General features: G+C 40.0%; 2 protein-coding genes across 5 annotated transcripts in view; one reads left to right on the top strand and one right to left on the bottom strand.

The window, feature by feature from the left end:
* Nucleotides 1–14,237, top strand: part of ZC2HC1A (zinc finger C2HC-type containing 1A) — a 56,216-nt gene extending 41,979 nt beyond the window's left edge. For both annotated transcript variants that reach the window (XM_028142062.2, XM_028142061.2), the window contains one exon: nt 13,868–14,237. In XM_028142062.2, coding sequence (XP_027997863.2) covers nt 13,868–14,033 — 166 coding nt within the window. In that variant the 3' untranslated portion in view covers nt 14,034–14,237. The remainder of the gene's footprint in view (nt 1–13,867) is intronic.
* Nucleotides 14,238–20,937: 6,700 nt separating this feature from the next.
* The window catches only part of IL7 (interleukin 7), a 51,198-nt gene continuing 49,017 nt past the window's right edge, over nt 20,938–23,118 (bottom strand). For all 3 annotated transcript variants that reach the window (XM_028142058.2, XM_028142059.2, XM_028142060.2), the window contains one exon: nt 20,938–21,259. In XM_028142058.2, coding sequence (XP_027997859.1) covers nt 21,140–21,259 — 120 coding nt within the window. In that variant the 3' untranslated portion in view covers nt 20,938–21,139. The remainder of the gene's footprint in view (nt 21,260–23,118) is intronic.

Here is a 23,118-nt window from a genome sequence, read left to right as displayed (position 1 = left end):
GAAGAATGACATAGCTGAAATAAAAATACACTGGAAAGAATAAACAATAGATTAAAGGACATGGAGGATTAAATCAGTGAATTAGAAGACAAGGTAGAAAAAACAATCAGCAGCAAAAAGAAAAAAATAATTAAAAAGTACAAGGCTAGTTTATGGGAACTTTGAGATAACATGAAACGTAGCACTCGCATCTTAGGGGTAACCAGAGAGAGTAAAGAAAATGAGCAAAGGATAGAGAACCCATTTGAAGAAATAATGACAGAAAACTAGTGGAACCTGGTGAAGGTAAAAGCCACACAGGTTCCAAAGCACACAGCGACCCACAACAAGACACATCATAATTAAAATGGCAAACGTTAAGACAAAGAGAGAAATCTTAAGGGCAGCAAGAGACTATGAGGACCTTGCATAAAGTTGTCAGCTGATTTCTCAACAGAAATATTATAGGTGAGAAAGGAATATCATAAGGTATTCAAAGTAATGAGAAACAAGGATCTGAAACCAAAACTACTCTATCCACAATGGCTATCATTCAAAATTAACCTTTTGCACTTGGATGTCGAGTGTGGCTCGACACGGTTAGCATTAGAATAAAGGAATCGAGAAAAAAGCAAGCGAGTGCAAAGGGTTAAAGGTGAAATAAAGATCTTCCTAACCTCCTCCCTCGCCTCCCCCCAAAACTAAAATTTATTACCACCAAACCAGCATTTCAAGAAATGTTAAAGGGATTGCTAGAAGAAGGAGGAGGGAATAGAGGAGAAGGTCTGGAGGGAAAGGGGGGAGGATAGAGAGAGGAACATGGGCATGAGGAACAAAAATGGCAATAAATAAGTCGCTATCGATAATAACCATAAATATAAATAGGTTAAATACTCCAAAAGACATAGGGTGGCTGAATGGATAAAACATGACCTATAGATAGATACACTGTCTACAAGAGACCCACCTCAGAACAAAAGAGTTACAAAGAATGAAAGTTAAGGGATGAAAAACTTTTTAGCCAAATGGAAAAAAAAAAAAAAAGCTGGGGTAGCAATACTTATATCTAACACTAGAGGCCCAGTGCACGAAATTTGTGCACTAGTACGGTCTCTAGCGGCTGCTGGTGGCTGGCTGGTACTCCCTCCCTTCCCCTGGCCGCCACTTCCAGCTGGGGCCTCCCTCCCTTCCCCTGGCCGGCCCCGCCCCCTGGTCGAACACCTGGACCATCTCCTGGTTGAAGGGACAATTTGCATACTATGTTTTTATTATATAGGACTAGAGGCCCAGTGCACGAAATTCATGTATGGGAGGGAGGGGTGTCCCTCAGCCCAGCCTGAACGTTATCCAATCTGGCACCCTTCAAGGGATGTCCGGTGAGATTGGGCCTAAATGGGCAGTAGGACATCCCTCTCACAATCCAGGATGGCTGGCTCCCAACCGCTCACCTGCCTGCCTTCCTGATTGCTCCTATCCGCTTCTGCCTGCCAGCCTGATCAACACCTAACTGCTCCCTGCCAGCTCGATTGCCCCTAACTGCTCTCCCCTGCCGGCCTGGTCACCCCTAACTGTCCTCCCCTGCAGGCCTGGTCACCCCCAACTGCCCTCCCCTGCTGGCCCAGTCACCCCTTAACTGCTCTCCCTTGCCAGTCTGGTCACCCCTAACTGCCCTCCCCTGCCGACCTGGTCGCCCCCAACTACCCTCCCCTGCAGGCTTGGTTGCCCCTAACTGTCCTTTCCTGGAGTCCTGATCGCCTCCAACTGCCCTACTCTGCTGGCCCGGTCACCTCTAACTTCCCTCCCTTGCCAGCCCAATCCCCCTCAACTGCCCTCCCCTGCAGGCCTGGTCCCCCCCAACTGCACTCCCCTGCAGACCTGGGTCCCCCACAACTGTCCTCCCCAGCAGGCCTGGTCTTCCCCAACTGCCCTCCACTGCTGGCCATCTTGTGGTGGCCATCTGGTGTCCACATGGGGGCGGCCATCTTGTGTGTTGGAGTGATGGTCAATTTGCATATTACCTGTTTATTACATAGGATAATAGACTTTAAAATAAAGGCTATGTTGAGAGACAATGAAGGTCACTATATAATACTAAAGGAAACTACATAATACAATCCAACAACAGGATATAACCCTTATAAATATAGGAGCACCCAATATAGGAGCACCTAAATACATTTAAAAAACCTCTTGAAGGACTCTTAGGAGAGATTGATAGCAATTCAGTCATATTAGGGGACTTTAACACCCCACAGGATAGATCTTCCAGACAAAAAATCAGTAAGGAAACAGCGACTTTAAACTACACATTAGATTAGATGGATTTAATTGATATTTATAGGACATTTCATCCCAAAGCAGCAGAACATTCATTCTTTTCAAGTGCACGTGGAACATTCTCAAAGATAGACCACATGATAGGAGACAAAATAAGTCTCAACAAGTCCAAGAAGATTGAAATCATACCAAGCATCTTCTTGGATCACAATGGCATGAAACTACAAATTACTACAATAAAAACACTCAAAAACATTCAAACACGTGGAAGCTAAATAGCATGGTATTAACAATGAATGGGTTACCAACGAGTTCAAGGAAGAAATAAAAAAGTTCTTGGAAACAAATGAAAATTAACATATAATTCAAAATCTATGGGACACAGGGAAAGTAGTCCTGAGAGGGAAGTTCATAGCATTACAGGACTACCTCAAGAAACAAGAAAAATCTCCCATAAACAATCTTACCCTACAATCTATACTAATAAAAGAGGGTAATATGCTAATTAGACCAGGAGACCTTCCGGACGTCCTTCCGGCCAAAGCTATGGTGGCGGGGTCGAGGCAGAGGTGGTTAGGGGTGATCAGGCCAGGAGGGGAGGGCAGTTGGGGATGAGCAGGCCGGCAGGGGGGATAGGGCCTAAACCGGGAGTCGGACATCCCCTGAGGGGTCCCAGATTGGAGAGGATTCAGGCCGGGCTGAGGGACACCCTCCACCATTCACAAATTTCGTGCACCGGGACACTAGTTAAAAAAATAATTAGAAAAAGAACAAGAAAACCCAGAGTAAGTGGAAGGAAATAATAAATATCAGAGCAGAAATAAATGATATAGAAACTAAAAAAACAACAACCCTACAATAAAATAGATCAATGAAATCAAGTGCTGGTTCGTTGAAAAGGTAAACAAGATTGGTGAATCTTTAGCCAGTCTCATCAAGAAACAATGGGAGAGGACCCAAATAAATCAGAAATGAGAGAGGCAAAGTAACTACTGACATCACAGAAATACAAAGAATTGTAAGAAAATACTATGAACAACTATATGCCAACAAACTGTACAATCTGGACAAATGGTCAAATTCCTAGAAACATACAATCTTCTATAAATCAGGAAGGATCAGAAAACCTAAATAGACAACTAATGAAATTGAAGCAGTAATAATAAAAAAAACTAGCAAACAAAAGTCCTAAACCGGATGGCTTCACAGGCAAGTTTGACCAAGCATTCAAAGAACTAGCACCTATTTCCTCAAACTACTCCAAAAAACTCAAGAGGAAGGAAGACTTCCAAGCTTTTGTTTATGAGGCCAGCATTGTTTTAATTCCCAAACTAGATGAAGACACTACAAAGAAAGAGAATTACCAGGCTAATTTCCCTGATGAACACAGATGCTAAAACCCTTAACAAAATATTAGCAAACAGGATCCAGCAATATATTAAAAAGATCATAAATCATGACCAAGTGGGGTTTATCTTGGGGATGCATGGCTGGTACAATATTCACAAATTGATTAATGTGATAGATCACATAATCAAATGAAGGCTGACAGTCACATGATCATATCAATAGACACAGAAAAAGCATTGGACAAAATCCAGCACCCATTTATGATAAAAACTCTGCAAATTGGGAATTTAGGGATCATAGCTCAACATAATAAAGGCCATATATGATAAACCTAAGCCAACATTATTTTCTTTTTTTTAATGTCTTATACGTTTTTTTTAAATATATCTTTATTGATTTCAGAGAGAAAAGAAGAGGGAGAGAGATAGAAACATCAATGGTAAGAGAGAATCATTGCTTAGCTGCCTCCTACACATACCTTACTGGGGAGTGAGCCACAACCCGGGTATGTGCCCTGACCAGGGAATTGATCCGTGACCTCCTGTTTCATAAGTCAATGCTCAACCACTGAGCACACTCGCTGGGCAACATCATTTTCAATGGACAGAAACTAAAAGCATTTCCCTTAAGATTGGGAAGAAGACAGGAATGTCTGTTTTCATTACTCCTATACAGTATAGTACTGGAATTCCTAGCCACAGCAATCTGACAAGAAGAAAAAATAAAGGCATCCAAATTGGAAAGGAGGAACTATTATTATGTCATTATTCATAGAAATATGATATTGGACATAGAACACTTTAAAGACTCCACCAAAAAACTACTAGGTTTAATAAATGAATTTGGCAAAGCAGCAGGATACAAAATTAACATCCAGAAATTGATGACATTTTTACACATCAATAATGAACTCTCAGAAAGGGAAACTAAACAATTCCATATACCATTGCAACAACAAAAAGATACCTAGGAATAAACTTAACCAAGGAGGTAAAAGACCTGTACTGAAAAAAGAAATAGAGGAAGATACAAACAAGTGGAAGCATATTCTGTGTTCAGGAATAGTAAACATCATTAAAATGTCCATACTACCCAAAGTAGTGTGCGAAGCGGCAGGCGGCCAGGGAGGAGCCTGCGCCGCTCCGCTCATCCCCGCCCTGCTGCGCCTGCTGCTGCCAAATGCTTGGTAAACTTGCTGAGTGGCACTCCCGCTGTAAAAGTCACTGACCACCAGGGGGCAGCTCCTGCATTGAGTGAGTGCCTCCTGGTGGTAAGTGCCCGTCATAGCGACCGGTCAATGGGTTGTTCGGTCGTTCGGTCGCTTTGGCTTTTATATATATAGATGGGACTACGTCAGACTAAAAAGCTTCTGCACAGCCAAAGAAACCATCAACAAAAAGAAAAGGGAACCCACTGTATGAGTGAACATTTTTGCCAGTGATACAGCTGATAAAGTTAATTTTCAAAATCTATAAAAAATTTATACAACTCAACACCAGGAAGGCAAACAACCAATTAAAAAATTCAACGGACTGCCGTGCCAGCATGGCTCAGTGATTGAGCCTTGACCCATGAAACAGGAGGTCACGGTTCAGTTCCCAGTCAGGGCACATGCCTGGATTGCTTGCTCAATCCCCAGTGTGGGTTGTGCAGGAGGCAGCCAATCAATGATTCTCTCTCATCATTGATGTTTCTATTGCCTTCTCCCTCTCCCTTCCTCTCTGAAATCAATAAAAATATATATGTTATTATTTTTTAAATCTTTATTGTTGAAAATATTACATAGGTCTTCCTTTTTCCCATTAACCTATTCCAGCCCACTCCCATCCTCCCCACCAGGCCCTTACCACCTCATTGTCTGTGTCCATGGATTGTGCATATATGCATACAAGTTCATTGGTTGATCTCTTCCCACCCACCCACCCGCCCCTGCCTTACCTCTGAGGTTCAACAGTATGTTCATGCTTCTATGTCTCTGGGCCTATTTTTGATCATCAGTTTGTTTGGTTCATTAGATTCCACATATGAGTGAGATCATGTGATACTTATCTTTCTCTGAATGGCTTATTTTGTTCAGCATAATATTCTGCAGGTCCATCCATGCTGTTGCAAATGGTAAGAGTTTTCTCTTTTATTGCTGCATAGAATTCCACTGTATAGATGTACCACAGTTTTTTTTATCCACTCATCTGCTGATGGGCACTTAGGCTGTTTCCAAATCTTAGCTATTGTAAATTGTGCTGCTATGAACATAGGGTGCATATATCCTTTCTGATTGGTGTTTCAGGTTTTTTAGGATATATTCCTAGAAGTGCGATCACTGGGTCAAATGGGAGTTCCAGTTTTAATTTTTTGAGGAAAGCCTATACTGTTTTCCAGAGTGCTAGGAGAGATATCTGAGATTTTGTTGCCTATGATTTTTTCGAGGACTTTTATGGTTTCATGTCTTACATTTAAGTATTTTTATCCATTTTGAGTTTATTTTTGTGTATGGTGTAAGTTGGTGGTCTAGTTTCATTTTTTTACATGTACCTGTCCAATTCCCCTAACACCATTTATTGAAGACACCGTCTCTGCTCCAATGTTTGCTCTTGCCTTCTTTATCAAATATTAATTGAGCATAGTGGCTTGGTTGATTTCTGGGTTCTATGTTCTGTTCCACTGATCTATATGCCTGTTTTTGTGTCAGTACTAGGCTGTTTTGAGCACAGTAGCTTTGTAGTATAACTTGATATCTGGTATTGTGATTCCTCCATCTTCGTTCTTCTTTCTCAAGATTGCTGTGACTATTCGGGGTCTTTTTTGGTTCCATATAAATTTTTGGAGTGTTTGAGGTATGTGAAATATGCTTTTGGTATTTTAATAGGGATTGCATTGAATCTGTAAATTGCTTTGGGTAATATGGACATTTTAATGATGTTGATTCTATTCACCCATGAACATGGTATATTCTTCCATTTGTTTATATCTGCCTCTATCATTCTGTAGTTTTTGGAGTACAGGTCTTCTCCCTTGTTGGCTAAGTTTATTCCTAAGTATCTTAATTTTTTTTGTTGCAATGGTAAATGGGATTGGTGTTTGTTTTTTTTTTTTATTTTCTCTTTCTGAGAGTTCACTAGTCCTATATAATAAAAGCCTTATATGCAAATCGACCAAACGGTGGAATGACCAATGGAATGATCTGTCACTATGACATGCACTGACCACCAGGGGGCAGGCGTTCAACACAGGAGCTGCCCCAGCCTGCAGGCCCTAGGCCAGCCAAGGCGGGTGCCAGCGTGGTCCCCCGATCATCTCACCAGTCACTCCATAGATCGGTCCTGATCGCCGGCCAGGCCTAGGGACCCTACTCGTGTAAGAATTTCATGCACTGGGCCTCTAGTGGTATATAAAAATGGTATGGATTTTGGGGTATTAATTTTGTATCTTGCTATGTTTCCAAATTTATTTATTAAATCTAGTAGTTTTTTTATGGAGTCTTTAGGGTTTTCTATTTACAGTACCATGTCATCTGTGAATAATGAGAGGTGTACTTCTCCTTTCCAATTTGGATGTCTTTTTCTTCTTTTCTTGTCTGATCGCTATGGCCAGGACTTCCAGTACTATGTTGAACAAGTCTCGTGAAAGAGGGCATCCTTGTCTTGTTTCTGTTCTTAGGGGAAATAGTTTTAGTTTTTGCCCATGCAGTATAATGTTGGCTGTAGGTTTGTCATATATGGTCTTTATTATATTGAAGTATGATCCCTGTATTCCCACTTTGCTGAGACTTTTTTATAAAAAAAGGGTATTGGGATTTTTCAAATGCTTTTTCTGCATCAATTTATATGATCTATGACTTTTGTCTTGTAGTCTGTTTATGTGCTGTATCAAAGTTATTGATTTGCAAATATTGTATCAGCTTTGCATCCCCGGAATATATTCCACTTGGTCATGATGTATAATCTTTTTATTTTATTTTATCTTATTTTATTTCGTTTTTTAAAAATATATTTCTTTATTGATTTCAGAGAGGAAAGGAGAAGGAGAGATAGAAACATCACTGATGAGAGAGAATCATTGATCGTCTGTCTCCTGCATGCCCCCTACTGGGGATTGAGCCCGCAACCCAGGCATGTGCCCTTGGCTGGAATTGAACCTGGGACTCTTCAGTCTGCAGGCTGACGCTCTATCCACTGAGCCAAGCTGGCTGTATGATCTTTTTAATGTATTGCTGGATTTAATTTGTGAACATTTTGTTGAGGATTTTAGTGTCTGTGTTCAGGGATATTGCCCTGTAGTTCTGTTTCTTTGCCATGTCTTTATCTTATTTTGGCATTAGGGTAATGCTGACCTCATAGCAAGAATTTGTAAGTGTTCCTTCCTCTTGAATTTTTTTGAATAGTTTGAGGAGGATAGGTGTTAGTTCTTCTTTGAATATTTGGTAAAACTCCCCTGTGAATCCATCTAGACCAGAGCTTTTGTTTGCTGGGAGGTTTTTGATTACTGCTTCAATTTCATTAGTAATTATTGGCCTATTCAGGTTTTCTGATTCTTCCTGATTGAGTTTTGGAAGGTGGTATTTTTCTAGGAATACGTCCATTTTGTCCAGTTTGTTCCGTTTATTGGAATGAAGTCATTCATAGTATTTTAATATCCTTTGTATTTATGTGGGGTCAGTTGTTCCTTCACCTCTTATATTTCTGATTTTGTTTAGTTGAGTCCTCTTCCTGTATTTTCTGATGAGTTTGGCTAGAGATTAATGAATCTTATTAATCCTTTCCAAGAACCAGTTCTTGGTTTATTAATCTTTTGTATTATTTTTTTGGTGTCTGTGTCATTTATTTCCTTACTGATCTTTATTATTTCCTTCCTTCTACTTATTCTAGCCTTTTCTTGTTCTCTTTCTAATTCTTTAAGTTGTAGTGTTAGATAACTTATTACCAGTTTTTCTTTTAGGTTGGCTGTAGTGCTATAAACTTCCCTCTCATGACTGCTTTCACTGTGTCCCATGGGTTTTAGATTGTTGTGTGTTAATTTTCATTTGTCTCTAGGATGTCTTTTATTTCTTCTTTGATCTCTTTGGCAACCCATTCATTGTTTAATAGCATGCTATTTAGCCTCCATGTGTTCGTTTTTGAGCATTTTTATTGTAGATGATTTCTAATTTCATGCCATTGTGGTCTGAGAAGATGCTTGATATTATTCAGTCTTCTTGAATTTGTAGAGACTTAGCTTGTGTCCTAACATGTGGTATATCTTTGAAATTGTCCCATGTGCACTTGAGAAGAATGTATATTTTGTAGCTTTGTGGTGGAATGTTCTGAAGATATCAATTAGATCCAAGCAGGGGTCCTCAAACTTTTTAAACAAGGGGCCAGTTCACTGTTCCTCAGACCGTTGGAGGGCCGGACTATAGTTTAAAAAAAAACTATGAACAAATTCCTGTGCACACTGCACATATCTTATTTTGAAGTAAAAAAACAAAACGGCAAAAACACCCGTATGTGGCCCGTGGGCTGTAGTTTGAGGACGCCTGAATTAGAGTGTCTTTAAGGATTGCTGTTTCCTTATTGATTTTTATCTAGAAGATTTATCCAGTGATGTCAGTGGGGTATTAAAGTCCTCTACTATGATTGTATTGCTATCAATCTCTCCCTTGATAACCTCCAGAAGTTTTTTTTTAATATATTTAGATGCTCCTATATTGGGTGCATATATGTGTACCAGAGTTATAGCCTCTTATTGTATTGCTCCATTTAGTATTATGAAGTGGCCTTCCTTATCTATTGCTTTGGTCTTCACTTTGAGGTCTGTTTTGTATTGCTACCCCAGCTTTTTTTAATTTTCATTAGCATGTAAATTTTTCATTTTCATTAGCATGGGAATTTTTTTTCCATCCTTTCAGTTTCAGTTTGTGTATGTCCTTTCCTCTAAGGTGTGTGTCTTGTAGACAGCATATATATGGGTCATGTTTTCTTATCAGTTCAGCTACCTTATGTGTTTTGATTGGAGCATTTAATCTATTTACATTTAAGGTTATTATTGACTAGAGGCCCAGTGCATGAAATGCCTGCACTTGTGGGGGGGGGCATCCTGCAGCCCAGCCTGCACCCTCTGGCAGTCCACGACCCCTCAGGGGATGTCTGACTGACAGCTTAGGCCAGCTCCCTAGTGGGCCTAAGCTGTCAGTCGGACCTCCTTAGCACTGCCACAGAGGCGGCAGAGGCTCCTGCCACCACTGCTGTGCTTGCCAGCCATGAACCCAGCATCTGGCTGAGTGGCCCTCCCACTATGGGAGCGCACTGACCACCAGGGGGCAGCTTCTGCATTGAGTGTCTGCCCCCTGGTGGTAAGTGCACGTCATAGTGACTGGCCGTTCTGCCGTTTGGTCAATTTGCATATTAGCCTTTTATTATATAGGATAGGTACTTGTTTGTTGCCATTTTTATTCTTTATGCCTGCGTTTCTTCTCTTTCTATTCTTTTTACAACAGTCACTTTAGCATTCCTTGGATTGCTAGTTTGGTTGTAATAAACTCTTAATCTTTTTTTGTCTGTCTAGCACCTGATTTCACCTTCAATTTTGAATGATAGCCTTGCTGGATAGAGTAGTCTTGGATTCAGTCCCTTGCTTCTCATCACTTTGTATACTTCATTCCATTCCCTTCTGGCCTGATGTGTTTCTGTTGAGAAATTAGTTGATAGTCTAATGGGAGATCCCTTGTAGGTAGCTTTCTGTCCCTCTCATGCAGCCTTTAATATTCTTTCTTTCTCTTTTACATTTGCCAATTTAATTATGGTGTGTCTTGGTGTAGGTCTTTTTGGATTCATCTTGATTGGGACTCTCTGTGTTTCTTGGACTTTTGTGACTTTTTCTTCCCCAAGTCAGGGAAGTTTTCTGTCATTATATCTTTTAACAGCTTTTCTATTCCTTTCTCAGCTTCTTCTCCTTCTGACACCCCTATTATGCGGATATTGTTTCATTTCATGTTGTCCCAAAGCTCCCTTAAACTCTCCTCCTGCAGGAGGCAGCAGATCAATGATTCTCTCTTATCACTGATGTTTTTGTATCTGTGTCTCTCTCTTCCTCTCTGAAATCAATAAACATATATTTTTTTAAAAATTCAAAGGACCGGAATAGACACTTCTCCAATGAGGACATACCATTGGCCAATAGACATGTGAAAAAATGCTCAATGTCACTATTCATCAGAGAGATGTCAATTAAAAGTACACTGTGGTATCACCTTACACCTGCCAGAATGGCTGCCATCAATAAATCAACAAACATCAAGTGCTGGTGAGAATGTGGAGGGAAAGGAACCCTAGTATACTGCTGGTTGGAATGCAGACTGGTGTAGCCTTTGTGGAAAACAGTTTGGACTTTCCTCAAAAAAGTTAAAAATGTAACTACAATTTGACCTATCACTCCCACTTCTGGGAATATATTCTAAGAAACCCCAAAACACCAATCAGAAAGAATACATGCACCCCTATGTTCTTAGCAGCTTTATTTACAACTAGGGGCCCAGTGCACGAATTCGTGCACCTTGAAAGGAACTGTGAGCTTCAAGGCTGCGGTGGGCACAGTGGCGGGTCATGGCCCATCCTCCGCTCCCCTGCCTGGCCCCTCCTGCCACGGCCCCTGGTTCCCTGTCTGCTGGCAGTCCCACTCCCACTGCCGCCGCTCCCACGCGCTGACGGCGCCGGCCCCACTCCCACCCGCTGATGGCATGGAGCAATTGGGGCTGGCGCCAGCAGCGGGTGCGAGCGGGGCCAGCACCATCAGCGGGTGTGAGTGGCAGCTGCTGCCCCGATTGCCCTTCAGGAGCAGCGGGAGATGGAGAAGCCCTCAGGGGTGATAGGGGCCAGCAGCCACCACTTCCACCTGCTGACAGTGCCGAGTGATTGGGGCTGGCGCCAGGCGCCAGCAGAGGGTGCTAGCGGCAGCTCTAGTGCCGGCATGGATGCAAGTAGGGCTGGCACTGGCAGCAGGTGCAAGCGCAGGGCGAGACCGTCGTGCGCAGGAGCAAAGAATTTTCATTAACCACCAGAGGCTTGCCCTGATGACAGCGACCAGTGCCCCGCCTTGGTCTGGCATCCCTGCTCACCTGCTCCACCATCCCACCGCGGCCGACGCCCGCCATGTTCCGTGCGCGCCTCCCTGGTGGTCAGTGCACGTAATAGCGACCAGTTGTTCGGTTGTTCCGCCGTTCGGTCTATTTGCATATTAGGGTTTTATATATATAGATAGCTAAAATCTGTAAACAGCCCAAGTGCCCATCAGCAGATGAGTGGATAAAAAGCTGTGGTACATACACACCATGGAATACTATGCAGCTGTAAAAAAAAAGGATCTCTTACTCTTTGTGACAGCATGGAGCGACCTGGAGAGTATTGTGCTAAGTAAATTAAGTCAATCAGGGACAGATAAGTATCACATGATCCCACTTATTTGTGGAATCAATGAACAAAATAAGTTCAGAGACAAGGATGCATGGAACTGACTGATAGATCTCAGAAGGGAGGGTGGTGAGGGGGCCTGGGAAGAACATATATGTATGTATGCATCGTAAGTGGACACACACAATAGGCCTGGGTGGGGCGGGTACTTGGTAGAGGGGGCTGAAGGGGTACATAGGGAACATCTGTCTGTAATACTGTCAATAGTAAAAAAATCAGAGCTGCACTATGGCCATCACTACCCATTTCAAACCATCCCAAATGGATGCGAGAGTTTTCCAAAAGCAGCAAAACTCCTTGATTCAAGAACATTAATCAACTATGTGTAAGTGCCTACACCACATAAATACAGGGCTTGGGACACAAAACTCTTCAAAAGGCAGTAACAGCAGTGAGTGAGAGAACTAAAATAATTACTTCCTGGGCACTGATCAGATTAAGAAGAAGATATGAAAGCAGGAAATTGTATTTAATGTATAAATTCCTATGAACTGATATTACTAAAACAGAACATTTCACATTGCAAATTTAGAACCCTCTACCCTTATTTAATTGAAGAGAGTAGATAGGATGAGAAAGAAGAGAGGGAAAAGGAGAAAGTAACTTTAGTAAAGATAGCAGGCAGGGATTAACAAAACATAGCATAGGGCAGTGATGGTGAACCTCTGACACGCGTGTCAGTGCCATTTCTGATGACACGCGGCCGCTGAGGCAGCTGCATGCCAAGGATGAAACATTTATGTTATTTAAACTATAAATATCACAAAATGATGTTTTTTCCTCAAAGGGACACACTACCCGAGTTATGCTCAGTTTTTTGGCGAAGTTTGAAACACCAAGCTCAAAGGTTGCCCATCACTGGCATAGGGAATGGAGTCAATAATCTACAATAATAAAAGCATGATACATTAATTAGACCAGGCAGCTGAACGTCCTTCCGGATGTCCTTTTGGACAAAGCTGCGGTAGCTGCAAGGGCCGAGGGCAGGCAGCCACGGCTGGGTGATGAGGGCGGTGCCTTCCCCTGAACGGCCTGGTTGCCTCCCGCAGAGGGAGGCCAGACTGCAGCTTAGGCCTGCTCCTCCTGGAGATGGGGAGCAGGCCTAAGCAGTCGGTAGGATATCCCCTTAGGGTTCCTGGACTGTGAGAGGGGGCAGGCTGGGCTGAGGGCCCCCCATCTTCCCCAGTCCATGAATTTTTGTGCACTGGGCCTCTAGTAGTGTATAATTATCGTATCAGATGGGTAGTAGACTTACTGTGATGATCATCAATGTCTCACCACTATGTTGTCCACATGAAACTAATATATTATTATATGTTAAATGTAACTGAAAAATAAAATAAAAATTTAAGAAGATAGGAAGGAAGGAAATAAAAACTTGGCATTGTGATTATACAGATTTAGAAATGTAAAAGCAAAAAGCAGAAGGAAGGTCAAATTGTGGTTTTATTCTTTTCCATGCATCATTAATTAACAGCTGGGTGCATTCCAAAGACTAGAACCTTTATTGTTAGTGATAAAATTCACAACAAAGAGTATGTTTCTTCAGAGTCATGAGATTGTTTTTCAGAAAGTAGATCAAAATTGGCATAGAGTTCTAAAAACAAACTTATGCTATCTGGCAAATGGGATACCTCAGATACATAATTCAAATAAACAAATCTGTAATTCTAAAAAATAAAATAAAATAAGAGTGTTTTCTTAATCTCAACTGGAAGTGAGATGAAGCAAGTTTTTAGTCATGCTTAATGTTAGCCCTGTTTCCAGGGATTACAGGGGGTTGAAAACAGCTGATGTGAGCTTTTTCTGTACTCCTCCAGGCCAGATGGCGACTATGGATCTTCACTCAACGGTGGAAACGTGAGAGGATTTGAAGGAAGTTCATCTGGGCACTTACCCAAATTCTGCCATGAGTGTGGGACTAAGTACCCTGTGGAATGGGCCAAGTTTTGCTGTGAATGTGGCATTCGACGAATAGTTCTGTGAACAAAACACCCAACGAAAGAGCGAAGTCCAGAGTTTGATGACTTACTGCTTCCAGCCAGAGCACTTCCTCTAGTTACTTTGTGCTAAAACTGATACACTTTTCCAGCAAGTTTTGGAACATAATCTCCTTGCTATATAATGTGTGTGGTGTGTGTGTATATATGTGTACATATACTGTATATAATAAATACCTATTATTCCAAACTGTGCCAGTCAAGAAAATACTTATCTGTTGGAAAATAATTTCAAGTGGAATCATTAACTTAGGTATTCCTCTTCTGTTGTTAAAACACATTAAGTATACTATACAAATCCTCAAACTCTAGTGCTTAGCCCTTCAAGCTTTAGGATGATTATTACTTTGAGCAAAAAATCAGAATAAACATTTTATTATTGGTGCCTATTTTCAGACAGTATCCATGATAGTTGGATGGGATGCTTGGAATTTTGGAATTGAGAATATTTTTAGTTGCAATTAGTTATGTGAGGTCATTTTGCAGTAGTGCTCTTCAACAATTTTATAAATTTTTTAAAAAATAAATAAGTTCTGTGTTACCCTTTACTCAGTGTATGATGATATAATTTAAATATTTGTACTCATGCTCTCAAAATGTAATTATGTAATTTCCTTTTTGGAGACACAAGGCTAAAAATACCAATCTTATTCTAGTTATAACTGAAATTTTTACCTCTGTGTCTGCATCTTCAAATTTCAGTTCTTTCTTTTCCATAACCTAATGTCTAACAAGTAGTTTTATTATTATTTTTATTATTATGTTTTAACCCTCACCTGTTTTTCCATTGATTTTTTAAAAGAGAGAATGAAAGGAGAGGGAAGAGATAGAGAGAAACACTGATGTGAGAGAGACACATCGGTTGTTTGCCTCCTGCACACCCCAACCAGGGCCAGCAGCCTGCATCTAAAGCATGTGCCCTTGACTGAAATTGAACCTGGGACCCTTCAGTCCGCAGGCCGAGGCTCTATCCACTGCACCAAACTGGCTAGGGCTATGGAATAGTTTTAATTTACTACTTCATTTTTGCAAAGTTTGAAAATGTAATAAAAGATGCAAAAATTTTCTTCAAATTCTTTCATGTTTATTTCTGTGCATCTGAATGTAGAAGAAATTAGTGGATTTTAAAACAAACCACCTCACCAAATAAGTAATAATTTTGGTAATAATTATCAGTGGAGGGCATGCAGGTAAAAGAATTTGAATTTTAGTCTCTTGAAGTATAGTTAGATGTAGTTATGAGTAGGTTAAGAGACTATCTAATTTTTCCTACTCACATTTTCTTTTTAGTTTTTCATGTTGAAACACCATTCTCATCACAATAAAAAGCCACTGAAAATGCATTGCTTTAATGCATACCTGACATGTAATTAAGCATTCACAAAAATTTAATTATACTTCTTTCCTTTGGCTAAAATACATCATGTAAACATTGTCACACTCAGTGTAGCATAGTATGTAGTAGTAAATCTCTGCTTGTGTAGCCATATTCAGTGATTCAGTAGTAATTTCTGTTGAATCAAGCCTAACAACTCTGTATTATAAATATATAAGCAAATCTTTTATAGGCAATTCCTAGCTTCTTGTTTTTGATTCTGTTAAACTATAAGGATCAATGTAGAAATTTGTGGCTTATAAATTTCCCTGAAATTTATTTATGCTTATACTTTATAATTTTATTTTTAATTGTTCTTTTTATTCAGGCAGGGGATATAAACTTAATGTAATGGGAATTGTCATTTTACTTACATTAGAGTTTCAACCCTGAATTTTTATTAATTTATTTCTGGTTGTCGTTACTCAGTTATGTTGGTCAAAAGAGTTTCATGAATCATGAAACGTGTTATGACAATACTTAAGTACGTTTTTATATTACTTGCATATATCATTCTCATAATGATTTGTCATGCATTAGTTTGGTTTTTAAGAAATTTTCCTAGATCTATGCATCATTTATTTATTTTCACAAGCATTTGCCAGTGGTAGAATTTAAAAGATTGTAAGCTTAAATTAAAACATAAAAAATTTCTTACACATTATTTTTGAAGTTACTAGCCTGAAAAAGTAAGATGATTATAATTGCTGTTGTCTCCTGTTCCTTTTATGGGATTTATTACAAATAAGTTTTCATTTTTGCACCTATTCAATAAAGACATGAAGCAAAAAAATGGCTAGTTGTTTTTCATTGATGTCTTATCTTTTAGCCAGACATAGGTACAAAGATAGAAACACAAAGAAATATAAAGAAAATCTTTGAAGTCAAAATACAGAGTTTTAAAAATGAGCAGGTTTTTGTGTGCCATCAGCTGTCAAAGAAATTATTACTATTTTATTGAAGTGTTTTTGACCTCAAAGGTAAATACATTTTGTCACAGATTAAGGCATTGAAACATTCTCTTCATAGCCAATAAAATCTAGCAATTGAAAACATTTAGTGAAGTTCAGGTTGAAATACATTATGAGTATTTCTAATTAGGTAACACACAGTTGAATGGCAAAACGTATTCATCTGTGATGAATACTTAATTAGAGTCTAAATCTTAGACCATCATGCTTAAAATTATAACAGGAGTTATCTCCACTGAACACATCAGATTAGACATGTTTAATTTGTACTCAATTTTCCTTAGGCTAGAAGTGAATATTGTTACCATGCGTAACAGGGAATGGAAAAAATAATAGAAGAGGTGAGCAGAACTGATTGCATTGCAGGTGTAGGTATTTTATAGGGTTAAGTGTATTTTCAGTACTGAGATAGAAGATGGGCTGATTTTCCAACCAACTGCAGTATTGGGTAGAGCAGTGGAGAGTCATTAAAACAGTTAATGATAGCCACACTCATTTTTAGCTTCACTTCTTTTTTTCAATTAAATGTTACTGTCGATACTCATTGATTACATACAGCTTTGCTTGGCTGTAAAACTATATGTGGATTGGTTTTTATTTTGCCACTAGGGGGTGCTCTAGGCTAATATTACCAGCAACTCTATTATTTTAAAAGCCTCTCAGGAACATGGGCATGAATTTCTGAGTGGGGATGGGATGTATGGAATTACAGAGATTTATAAGAGAGGTTTTTGGATTTTATAACCCATCTATTGATTTCTTAGAAACCTAGTCTAGCTCATTTTGGGCACCAGCGTGCTTATCATTGATAGAAGTATTTAATATTTACCTTAAATTTTGTTAGCAATTATATATCTCTAATGTATTACTCATGCACATTACCAAAATATTAAAGTACTACTTTAATATTTTATCTTAGTTGTACAGCAGTTATAATCTTTAAAATAAGGCTTTTTTCCCAATCATCTGGTCTAACTTTAACATGTGACAGTGACATCAGTATAAATAGGAGGTAAAATGCTTAGCCTAACATGCACAAAGCTGAAGCTTTATAAACACTTAGAATATGCTTTATATGGTCTTCCTTCTGTGTAGCATTAAGAGAAGTAAGATGTGATTAATTTCTGTCTTAAAGTTGATCATTTATTTGGAGAAGCTGATAGCTAAACATACAACTACAATTTAGGACAAACAAGGATTTATTTTAATAGAACTTTTCTATATTGTATAAGCAGAAGTGTTGAAAATGCAGGTTTCGTGTCACAAGTTAGCAACCGTTCCATCTTCTGTTTTTGTTCCCTGTCCCAGTGCCCGGGAGGAGACCCGAGTGCTGTGAGCGAGCGCTGACTAACCGCCTTTGGAGGGAAAGGCGAGTGGCCGTGGAAAGGATGCGTGTGTGGTGGGTCCACGTGAGCTGCAAAACACAGTTGACTTCCAGTGTCCTGGTGACTCAGAAAAAGTGCCGTTGCGTGAAAGTCACTGATGACTCATCAGTTCCCTCCGTCTCTCCTAACCCTTCACTTTAACTTCCCTTCTCTCTATTTGCCCAAGCACCTCACTTCCCATCCTACTGTGCATTCTCAGCAATGAGGCTGGGGATAGGAGGTTGCCAGTAGTGCTGAGTGTACTCCACAGAGAAGTGCTGATTTTATTCATCAAACCAGCAGTCTGATAAAGAAATTGAAAACTGCCATGGGGCATGAAGATGAAAGACCTTATATGCTGACAGTAGAAATGGATAATACATTTTTTAAAGTTGACTAAATTTATTTTAATATAAAAGCTTTAAAAATATTCATGCTTCATAACCTAGTAATCCTTTATAATAAAACCCTAATATACAAATTGACCGAATGGCGGAATGACCGGTCTCTAAGGTGCACACTGACCATCAGGGGGCAGATGCTCAATGCAGGAGCTGCCCCCGGTGCTCAGTGCGCTCCCACAGGGGGAGCGCCGCTCAGCCAGAAGCCGGGCTCACAGCTGGCATGGGCAACAGCAGTAGTGGGAGCCTCTCCCACCTCCGTGGCAGCGCTAAGGATGTCTGACTGCTGACTTAGGTCCACTCCCCGCAAGCAGGCCTAAGCCATCAGACATCCCCTGAGGGGTCCCAGACTGCGAGAGGGCACAGGCCAGGCTGAGGGATCCCCCCTGAGTGCATGAATTTCATGCACCGGGCCTCTAGTCCTATATAATAAAAGGGTAATATGCAAATTGACCAAACAGCAGAACGACTGGCCACTATGACATGCACTGACCACCAGGGGGAAGATGCTCAACACAGGAGCTGCCTCCTGGTGGTCAGTGCGCTCCCACAGGGGGAGCACCGCTCAGCCAGAAGCTGGCTCACGGCTGGTGAGCGCAGCAGTGGTGGAGGGAGCCTCTCCTGCCTCCGCGGCAGCGCTAAGGATCCGACTAAGTTGTCAGTCGGACATCCCCTGAGGGGTCCTGGACTGTGAAAGGGCACAGGCTGGGCGGAGGGACCCCCCAAGTGCACAAATGTCGTGCACTGGGCCTCTAGTTTTATTTATAAGATGTACTTCTTGAGGGAATAATTGGAAGTGTGGAAAAATATTTACCAGAACCCGTTTAATAGTACTGTCATTGGCCTTGTGTACATTCTTGGTAATAAGGTATTAAAGGTTATATGTTCAGTGAAAGAGACCAAATAGTAGAGCAATATTAAAAATCTTGCCTTAAAAAAAAATCCTGTTGGCTCACTAGTCATTAGGGAAATGCAAATTTAAATCACAATGAGATATCACCTGGTGCCTGTTAGAATGGCCATCATCAAAAAGACAGGAGGTAACCGATGCTGGCGAGGATGTGGAGAAAAGGCACCCCACGTGCACGGTTGGTGGGACTGTAAACCGGTTCAGCCACTATGGAAAACAGTATGGAAGAGCTTAAAAAATTAAAAACAGCACTACCATCTGATCCAGAAATTCCACTTCCAGGAATATATCCAAAGCAATAACTCAAAAAGATAACCGCACCCCCATATTCATAGCAGCATTCACAATAGCCAAGGCGTGGGAAAAATCTAAGTGTCTTTTGGTGGATGAATGGATGAAATTGTGGCATATATATATTACATAATTGAGCCATAAAAATGAGGAAATCCTACCATTTGTGGCAACATGGATGTACTTTGAAAACATTATGTTAAGTGAAATAAGTCAGACAGAGAAAGACAAATATTGTATTAATCTCACATGTGGAACCTAAAAATAAAAGCTCGTATTAAAAGACACCAGACACAGCCCTGGCTGGTTTGGCTCAGTGGATAGAGCATCGGCCTGCGGACTAAAGGGTCCTGTGTTCAATCCCAGTCAAGGGCACATGCTCAGGCTGCGGGCTTGACCCCCAGTAGGGGATGTGCAGGAGGCAGCCCATCAATGATTCTCTCCCATCATTGATGTTTCTCTCTCTCTCTCTCTCCCTTCCTCTCTGAAATCAATAAAAATGTTTTAAAAAGAAAAAGATACCAGACAGAGAGGGTAGGGGGAAGGAGATACTGTAGGCAGGTGGTCAAAAGGTACAAAGGTCCAGTTATAAAATAATTAAATCCCAGGGATGTACAGCATGATGACTATAGCTAACATTGCTATATGCAACATAGGAAAATTGTTAAGAGTAAGTCCTTTAAGTTCTCATCATAAAGAGAAAATAGTTCTTTCTTTTCTTTTTATCATATAAGAATATGGATGTTAGCTGAACTTATCGTGTTAATCATTTCACAAGATATGTAAAGCAAACCATCATGTCGGATACCTTAAACATATACAGTGATGCATGTCAAATATTTCCCAAGAAAACTGGGGGGAAAGTTCTGTTGAGATTAATTGAATCTGACAGTGTTAATACATAGGTCATTTATTATCAAAGGAGAAATGTTATCCAAAGTAAGTAATTTGTTCGTAATACTGTATGAAAATATTTTTATATACAGATATAGTGTCAAAATTAAATATACACACTCCATTAATTAAAAGGCAACATATATTATTCTCTTAAGAATATACTTCCCAAATTGCAAACTCATTTAGACAAGTTTTATTACACGTAAATGACAGTAGAAACTCGGTACTATGGCTTAGCAGCCTTAAAACAGGTGACTTCCTATTTTGTGAAATTATTGTTTGTTTTCATTTTATGACATTTGCTGTGCCATCTACTGGAGGCAATGTGCTACACAGTCATGCCCCTCTTAAGCATCTTAGGCACACCCCTTTACGTTTCTGCTTTAGGATACAGGACTCTTGTTCGCTTGGGCATTATCCACACCTCACTGTCAACTCTGAAATGTTTCCAGCCAGAAGATGCCAATATCCACACGCAATGCAGTATACTGATGCATAGTAGGCCATAAAGAAATAAAGCAAGGCTAATTTTTAATCCTTGTAACCTTTATATACACCACAGATTGTACATGTCTTCTGAATGTTTCTAACAGGTCTAAACAGGATTATTGAAGCTAATACCTTACATGGATCGTCTTACAAAAATCAGCCCCAAATTAACACCAGCTGACGCATGTGCACACACATTGATTGCAGCGTTCAGTTCCCATGGTTTGTGTCCTTCTAGTACCACAGCATGTATTTCTCAATTGCTCTAACCCATTTTTACCAGGTGCATCCAGTAATTTCTGGGAGGCATTCTACCCCGGAAAATTGCATGAGCAGATCAATTCTTGAAGGATGCAACTAAAGTTCACGTCTTTATATTGTCACGCCATACGTTTCAATGTTCTTTAGTGCCACTCAAAATTTTATTCCAGCAAGTTTTTATCTTTTCTAGTAGTATCATCAGGAAACACATTTCATCCTGTTTTTTCTGTCCCTTTGAAGATTTCTTCTCTTCCTACAGAAATATGCAAAAAAGTCTTAAGTTCACATTTTTATAAAAATACATGTTTTCAAATATTCAATCTTTAATTCCCATCATCTTAGGTTCTACTGAAAATTCTGTGTCATGGGAAAGGAGAATCTTGCAACATACTTTAAACCTATGATTTCTAACTCTAGTTGGGATGATACGTAGGAAATTCAAGGTTGTTGTGGTTTAAGATTTAGAATTCATTGAAGAGCGATGCCTGGTGGCTACAACAGTAGGACAAGAATGCTATTGAAGCTTTTGTGAGAAAGATATTTGTAAATTACTCAATTAGGTTTTTTTTAACAGGGGAAAACATTTTTTGCGTGGAAGGAATAGTTAGCACTGAAAACAGGCAGCGGATTTTAACAAAGATGATGTCTAAGGACCTCCCTGAGTGAGCGCGTGCCCTAAGGTCCACCCCAGCCATCGGTCTGCACCTGCCTCATGAGCTAACTCTCATTTGTTGATGAAAATCCTAGTTTCGTGCTTTAAGATACAGCCTATGGAAAGCGGAGAAAGAGGCCCCTCACAGGGAAGCCACGAGCAGGGAGCAGCTTTGCTGATACTCTTACACTCCCGTGAGCCCCTGGCTTTGGGGCTGGGACAGGGCAGGGAACCCTCCTGAGATTCCAACCAGCCATTGGGTGTTTTATAGGTCAGATGTGGTGCTTCACATTATTTCATTGTATCTACTTAACTCGATGAAATTGCTGATTTTGCCTCCTTTCACAGATGAGGAAACAGCCGCAAAGAGGGTAAATAACCCGCCATGGTCACATGTCTAGTAAGTATAATGACTGGGTCTTGAGCTCGGTTGTCCTATTTTTAGTTAAGGCACAGAGTCGGGTCTCTTTTAGGTGTGTTTTGAATAACATTAACACACAGCCTTGAAATAATCCATTAAAAATATTAGACAACAGATATCAAAGATAATTATGGAGGAGAATTTCTCATAGACTGTTTAGTGAGGGTCCCAGGACATATTTAAAGAGTACACGTTTGAGTTTATGTGACCAAGCAGATGGGAAATACATGGATGTGAGAATTTCACGACTTTTCTTCAGAGAGCAAGAGTGAACATTCATTACAAAGACAAAAGTGAAGAACCATTTTATTTCTGTAATCCTGAGGACACAGATGGGCTCTCCCTCCTCTATCTTTCCCAGTTTTTCTTGTCTAGTGTTGTTCTCATGCCCCCCCCCCTTTTTTTTTAAAAAAAAAAAGTAGATTTATTGGGGTGACATTGGTTAATAAGATTATGTAGGTTTCAAGTGTATGTTTCTATGATGCATGATCTGCACATTGCATTCCGTGCCCACCACCCATGTGTTCTTACCCAGAAGCCCTCAGTGTGTTTAAATTGCTCATGTGTTCATTTCAACTCTGCGAGTTCAAGTGGGACTCCTAGGCTTCCTGAGTCCCAGGTAAGCAAGCTAGCCCCCTTCTCTAAAGGGAGCAAGGAATTTTCATGTTCCCATGAATCTATTGCTCAAATGACATTATAACAATAATGGAAATACGAAATGAGAACTCATCACTCCTATGAACTAGGTGCATCCATTTTTACATGTCCTTTCCTAATTAATATTGATATCAATTTAATGTTTAATCAAATTTAATTATCCTGAGTTTTTCATTCATATTTATTTTTATATTGCTAGATAATGTTGTACAATAGTATCTGTTAGTATAAATATTTTATATAAGTAATATAAATATGATCTATAAATGTAGAATATTCACATACATCTATAGTATATATTGTATGCTTTGTACTAATAAAATAGGTTCTCATGTTAAATTTGTATTTCTTTACTAACGAATAAGGATGGCATTTTTTCTTC

This window comes from Eptesicus fuscus, chromosome 19, assembly GCF_027574615.1.
Source record: "Eptesicus fuscus isolate TK198812 chromosome 19, DD_ASM_mEF_20220401, whole genome shotgun sequence".
NCBI classification, from domain to species: domain Eukaryota; kingdom Metazoa; phylum Chordata; class Mammalia; order Chiroptera; family Vespertilionidae; genus Eptesicus; species Eptesicus fuscus.
This window is presented reverse-complemented; position numbering and strand designations above follow the sequence as displayed.